The 7500-nt window shown below is 45.0% G+C and overlaps 1 protein-coding gene across 8 annotated transcripts in view; it reads right to left on the bottom strand.

Annotated features, from left to right (window-relative positions):
- Positions 1-7500, bottom strand: part of LOC125286299 (connector enhancer of kinase suppressor of ras 2-like) — a 100489-nt gene that overhangs the window by 51861 nt on the left and 41128 nt on the right. For all 8 annotated transcript variants that reach the window (XM_048231255.1, XM_048231247.1, XM_048231250.1 and 5 more), the window contains exon 8: positions 4522-4590. In XM_048231255.1, the coding sequence (XP_048087212.1) occupies positions 4522-4590 (69 nt within the window). The remainder of the gene's footprint in view (positions 1-4521; positions 4591-7500) is intronic.

Raw genomic sequence — 7500 nt, 5'->3', positions numbered from 1 at the left:
ACACAGTAGAGCCTCTGCTGCTCAGAGACATCAATCATCTTCTCTCCACGGTGCTGAGACGCAGTCAGTCTCCCACCGGTGCAGCCCCATTAGGTAAAATGGCTGCCGCCCTCTTCCTCCTCCTCCTCCTCCTCCTCCCCACCAAACAACAACAGCAGCAGTAGCAGCAGAAGCTCTTGCAGCACTACAGTAAGAGTCCAGCAGCACAGTGGGACTGCGGGCCTCTCTCCTCCACATCCTAAGTAGCTTCACTGGGCAACTGAGACCAGCAGTGGATGTGTATGATCAGCGTTTTCCTCCCTCTCCCTCTCTCCATTCCCCCCTATCTCTCTCTCTCTCTCTCTCTCTCTCTCTCTCTCTCTCTCTCTCTCTTTCTTGCCTGGTCCCTGCCAGCAGTGTTTTAATAAGTCCCCAAAAACAAAAGAGGAAGCTTTGCAAATCACGCTTTGAAAGCTCTTGTACACTTGTGCGGGCATCGCGGAAATATTCTTCTTATATTTTTCTCTGCAGTGGGGTTTCTGTTGTTGTTGTTGTTGTGGCTACTGCTGCTGTTGATGAGGACCGCAAATAAGCACAACCAGCAATTTGCACTGAGCTGGCTATGTAGAAGCAAACGCTGTGGGAAGGATGCAGTTTCATGAGACGCAGAGCTCTACGCTTTTATCAGCTAGTTTGGGGGCCTGATGTTGTGTTGTTTTGTGTGTATGTCGCATGTTTTATGTTGGGAACAGCTAGTTGAAGTGAGACTGTACAGAGTGTTGTATTTTTCCATAAATTACAAGTTCCTGCAACTGACTCAACAGCTCACTGACTGATTACACTGCTGTATGGGTTTCATGTCACATATGGCATGTTATGATGTTATGCTATATGTTGTATATTGTCTTACAGTGCTCATGCTATGTTTGTGAGATATATTTCTATTATATTGTGCAGACACAAACATTGGATGGGGACAGTGAACCCATTTTGTCCCAACAGTCATTTCTATCTGAGATATTTGTAATGTGTCAACTGCTGTTGGACACCATATTGAGTGTTTCTCATCGCACAGACAATGAGGGTGCAGGTGTGAAAAAACACAAACACACACATACACACACACACCTGCTTCTACTTATCTCTGAGAGCCCATCACTGAGCGTGCTCAGACAAAAGAGAAACGGGGGTAAAAAAACTCATCAGCGGCAGAGCTTGCCCGGGACCAGAATGAGACTCTTTTTTTGAGGGGAAATCTGCATTTAAATGAGTTCGGACACCTCGCTCGGTTCTCCTCGTCCACCGCTTCCCACCGCGGCTTCTGCTGCTGCCGCCGCCAGTCTTTTCTCTCGGGGGTAAATTAGCGACGCTGTGCAGTGTGCCGTTGTGAGTCCCAGCACTCATTTTAGCCTCGAGGGGGGGTGGGGGTTGGGTGGAGGGGGGCAGTGATGCACTGCAATTCTCTGCTGGATCCTACTGTGTGCACAGGTTTGTGTGTGTCTGGGTCAGACAGGGAAGGAGAGAGTTGTGTGGTGTGTGTGTGTGTGTGTGTGTGTGTGCAGGGACGTCACTAAGATTGAAAGACAGGGGGGCTTAGCCCCCAGGGTTGTAGGTAATGCGCAAAAACTTTCCATCACATCTTAAAAGGGCTATTTTCAGTGCAACTTTACAATTAAGCTCTTATCTTGGTCATTGTAAGAGCCATCTATATATGAAGAGTGTGGTTCCAAAATGCCATATCCTCCATTGTAATGCATTTTCATTCATATGTTTTATATTTTGTTTTCCTGAAATGCTCAATTAAATAGCATAACTTATTAATGTTTTCAATTTATAGTGTTTTGGAAAAGAGCTCTTCATATGCTAAGCTATATCGTTTTCAAGACAGTATAGGCTTAACATATCTGGGAAAATATGATGTGATCATGCTTGTCAGCCTTATTTTGGGCTGCTATTACATTCGAATTTCAGCCCAAAGTTGGATACCATGTAGATATGTGCTGCAATTTCACCTATCTAATATATCTATATACATATAAGTTCTGCAGTTTATTCTGATATATGATTTGCCATGTGTTGAGTTAAGAGTTTGTGAGATATGGATGGAGATGGATGAAGCACTGTGTGCAGAATGGAAATATTATGACATTTCATGTATATCCTTTCGCTTTTCTCACAAACCGTTTATCACAGCACTTAGCCACTAATATTATTGGAAAGCTCAGGTTCCGCTCTTTCATGTGGCATCTGTGTGAGTTATGTGTGATAAGTACTCCGCGGGCAATTCAACAGAGAATAATGGGTGTGAATTTGGACGCATAATATTACTATAATTTTTTAGAGGTCTTTTGATAATCTAGGCATCAGCCTCCCCAAAAATAGGCCTAACGACGCCCCTGTGTGTGTGTCATAGAGAATTAGAGACAGAGAGAGGAAGGCTCAGATATCTATAGATTTATATATCTGTAGCTGATTGATTGATTGATTGATTTTATTTGACCACTTAAATATAAACCATGAAACAGTACTCTGTGTCATACATTAAAATACATAAATAGTCAGGGATTACACAATAAAGACCAAAGGCTTATTTCCATTGTGGTGCCTAAGTTAAAGATAATGATTTCTATAGAAATACACTATTTATATGTGGGTAGGAACACTTCTGGCAATGATCTGTACAAAAATAAACACACACACACATACACACACACACACACCCCTGTCTGACATGGTCCCAGGTACTTTAGGCAAACTAAGTGCACAAGTTTGAAGTAAGGAGGCAGGAGCAGGTTGCATTCAAATTTCTGCCAAGAACTTGAAGTCTGTTAATTGCCTCAATCTGTGTAGTCTTTACTGTGACCAGGGGCACCTGCAGGAATTAATGCTGTGGTACACACACCCATCAACCCCCCTGCAAAAAAAACTCGTGAACAATATTTGTCCGTTTTAGGTCCGTGCATTAGTCAGTCAGCAAAAAAGTAGCCTACATAGCATAACAACATCCACATGCAATAATACAACGACAAACGTCCACAATGACCTATTCATTTTGGACAACTTGATACACCCTATACAGGCTAAAGTTACCTTTAGTTTTGTTCTAGCGTAACGTGACGTCTGGCTTTAGTGCAGTCTAACGTTCTGACAAGCACACCGATTGCCTACCTTGTTCTTGTCCATCTGGAATAACTCCTAGCTTTGCTGCCTCCATCCTTTCTGTTTTCGTTGTTTAAAACTTGTGATATCCATGATGAGTATTGAGTTAGTGAATTAGCTCAACATTGTGTGCTGATAACCATATATAGATAGCCAAGTAAAATAAAACAACAAGTAGCCTATTGCGTGCCTGCGTGCGTATTCTCTCTCCTGCTCAAACAAAATGTGTGCACGTTAATTTTGATAACGTGTTCACTAACTTTACGTAATAGAAAATGGTAAATAGCCTGATGGCATGCAGCTAATGGGATACTGTGCATAGTTGGGAAGGTATGGTAGGCCAATTTGGTGTGAATACACACACACACAAGGGACATTTTCTCTCGCTGTTGAGCCTGATGGTACGCACAGTGCGTACGGACGTACACCTGCAGGCGCGCCTGACTGTGACAGTGGACTGATTAGCCGTTTAGACGGAGACGCAACCCGGGTCGTCTTCAAAACTCTACACTCTGGAAGGAGTCTTCAGATTTTTGCGTCTTCAAGCCCTTATGATAAAATATTTTGTCGTCTTCCTTCGCAATCGTTCTCGTATAAACGGCCCCTGAAAGGACTGAGAGGCAGTGAAAATGGTGTCCGTAGACATGTAGTCAATTTTTCTATGAAGCATCCGACTCAATTTGAAATGGTGAATCCTGACCATGTCAAGCTGTCACACTGTCACACGTGGATGAATACTTTGGGAATTACTGAGATCTTGTGACTTAATTGCTGCTAACCACACAGCTCCCATATTAGTTAAACGCTTCATCTCTCACTGAAAGCTGTCTGATATGTTTACATTGCATAGACATCCCTCATTATGGTGATGGGCTTAGAGACATGTCTGGTATTACAGATCATAGAGTGGGCCTCTCATCGCCTCACTGTGTAATTGCATAGTATGAAAGAGAGCATCTTCACAGCCGCCTTTCACTGCTATCAGAGAAGCCACTGGTAGGCTTTGTGTTATCCAAAAAAACACTAAATCATTTCTTTTACTGGCATTGTTTTGCTCTAAACTGATGAGAAAAACAATATTTTCCAGAGACAAGCAGTGGACTGTTATGCGGAGCTAACAATTGCTTAGAAATGTCCCCAATAATTCTTCATAATTGTTCATAATTGTTCTTTGAAACTGCACCATAGAGAGGGGGAAATACCAAGGAGTTTCACAAGGCTGTATTGTGCACATAATGGAGTGTTTGAAATTAGTTTTACAGGCTTCCCAGGGTTCTCTGTGTGTGTGTGTGTGTGTGTGTGTGTGTGTGTGTGTGTGTGTGTGTGTGTGTGTGTGGACGGCGGGAGCCGGGCAATGGGAGTACATGAGGGGAGAAGACTCACCACAGTCTGGTGGTTGACCTGAATCACCTCGTCCCCAGCGTGGATCTTCTTACACTGGTCAGCAGGAGACTGGAGGAGAGAGAGAGAGAGAGAGAGAGAGAGAGAGAGGGAGGGAGGCAGAGAAAGGATGAAAGTGAGCATGTATTGATTGCCGTGTGTTAACTCAAAGGCAGACATGTGAGCATGGAATCTCCCCAGTCTGTGGTCTGTATGATCTATATGGCTAAAGAGAGCACCGCCAGCCAAATAGGAATTAAAGGATCTGTGTGGTTGGTGTTCCTATTGGATTTTGATGTAGAGAGTGTGTACATGTATGTGTTTCCTTGTTTGTGTATCTGTGTGTGTGTGTGTGTGTGTGTGTGTGTGTGTGTGTGTGTGTGTGTGTGTGTTTGTGTCTGATTGTGTTCATAAAAAAATTCCGTTCCTGTTCTGTCATGCATTAGTCATAATTAGTGAGAATAGAAAAAGTTAGTTGAAATAGAAAACAATTGTGAAATAGAAAAGTATCTGTTGATGTTAACGTCGACCTCAATTTAATATCAGCCAAATAAATCCTTAATATCAATTTCTCCTTTCTGCATGTAATATGCATAATCCATGATGTGGGGCTTTAGAACCTCTACCGATTCTACTCTGACTAAACTCATCTTTCACTCCCCTTCTCACCCTGTCCGACGCAATACGCTCGGTCTCCTAGGTAACTGCAAGGTTGCATGGCGACGGAAGGCAGTAGCCTCATAACCAATGAGGGGGGTCAACGCGCCTGTCTCAGGGGGGTTTGACCACAAGGTTAGTGAGTGTGCGCAGAGGGCTTTCCTCCGTTCAGTGCTGGAGATGTGCTCATGAGAAACACAAGCAGACAGGGGCCTGTCACGACCACCAGCTGCCCTCACGTTAAGGTCAGCATCGTTCAAGCATGATGATGCCACAGCCATCCAGCGGTCAATCACTGGTAATAGTGTAACTTCCACAATTCACCATAATCTGTCTACAAGGAAGTTTAATACTTCAAAGACCTAGGATTAGCATTCATATCAACATACAGTCAAGTGGGTTCTGAGAACATTGTACACCTTGGTCATGTTAAACTTTCAATAAATTGTTAAATTCTTATAAAACTTGATTTTTACTCTTTGCCTGACGCAATCTGGGATTATTTTGTGACAAATTCAGTCTTAAAACACAAAAGAAAGGGACCTGAAAACAAAACCTGTAAAACTGAATGGGTTTGTGTTGACAGAACTAGAGCAGGGACCTTTGGATGAACCCTGAATTGAATAGCTCCAGTAATGGCCATCCAGCACCTGAAGCTTGTTCTCTGTTTCTTCTGTTTCTTTATTTGGTTTCTAATGAAAACAATGCCTCTGGAAACAACCTCAGCATTGTCTAAAAAGGTCCACAATTATGGCTGAGGAGTATATGAGCTTGGCCCCTCAGAGTAGAGACGGACTCTCTCATTCTATCCTATCGCTGACCACAGGCCCTTCTGGTGGCCAGCTAGCACGGCTAATCTCCACAGCGACACTGAGACAATGCACACAATGAGGAGGAATAAATAGCTCAGCAGTGCTAATATCCACTGCTCGCTCCTCAGGCAGAATGGACAAGAGTGGACCCACCACCTCCACTACTGTCACCCACGCCACCACACGGGCAAGTGCAGTGCAGGTCAGGAGGATGTACGCGTGAAACACACACATACACACACACACACTCCACGTGAAACACACACACACACTCCATGTGAAACACACACACACACACACACACACACACACACGCACACACACACACACACACACACACACTCCATGTGAAACAACACACACACACACACACACACACACACACACACACACACACACACACACATACACACACAGACATTATTAGATTGCCTTCCTTAGGTGACAGGCCACTGAGATGCGTGCGTGCACTTAATTTACACAGAGGATGAATGCTGTGAGGTCCATCACACCTCACAGAGCTCTGTCAACAAGAAACATGCTGCAACGACAGCCAGCAATCTACGTACACAATCACACACAAACAGCAACCTTTATACACATACACAAACACTCTCCCTCTCTCTCTCTCTGAAACACACACACACACACACACACACACACACAGACATGATTAGATTGTCTTCCTTAGGTGACAGGTCCCTGAGATGAAGCTGACAGCTCCTCCAGAGCCGGGCGTCGTGGCAACCCCCCCTCCGTATCCCATGCCTTCTCATGAGCGATGGCACTGAGCCGGCCGTCTGCCCGCACTGTGCCAGTCCCATTATAATGCCCACGCATTAATCGCACGGTGCCTGTTGGCAGCGCACCCGCTCCTCCATAGCCTGGTGCTGGCTCTGTCTGAGAGGTGCCAGCCAGCCAGCCAGCCAGCCTGCCCACGGAGTGTGCCATCACCCCACCCTGCCATCTCCCAGCTGGCCCACCGAGAAGGCTGTGGGGGCTGAGAGGAGGTGTGTGTGTGTGTGTGTGTGTGTGTGTGTGTGTGTGTGTGTGTGTGTGTGTGTGTGTGTGTGCTCTCTTCTATGCATATGTGTGTGCTTCTATGCATGTGTGTTTGGGTGTGTGTGTGTGTGTGCGGGAGGGGGTGCATCTTTGTGTGTGTGTGTGTGTGTGTGTGTGTGTGTGTGTGTGTGTGTGTGTGTGTGTGTCTGTGTTCTCCAAGTATTCTGAGATCATGGTGTGGACTTTGCAGCAGGCGTCTCACATAAGACGATGTGTTAAATGGTCTAAGGGCTTTGCCCGGTTGATGTAGCCTTGGACCTGCAGACAAATCTCTCTCTGACTAATGCTTCTGTGGTGCTGGTCCTGTGAGCTCCATATGGTGTTAAAGAGCACCACATGTTAGTCACATAACTCACAATTCACCACCCACACACCTCAAAACAAACACACATCAGACCCCCGAAGAGTTTCATGAAACCACTAACAGGCCCGACATCAGTTCACTATGAGT

The sequence above is a fragment of the Alosa alosa genome, chromosome 21 (genome assembly GCF_017589495.1).
Source record: "Alosa alosa isolate M-15738 ecotype Scorff River chromosome 21, AALO_Geno_1.1, whole genome shotgun sequence".
NCBI classification, from domain to species: domain Eukaryota; kingdom Metazoa; phylum Chordata; class Actinopteri; order Clupeiformes; family Clupeidae; genus Alosa; species Alosa alosa.
Note: the sequence above shows the minus strand (reverse complement) of the source record. Positions and strands in the feature narration are given on the sequence as shown.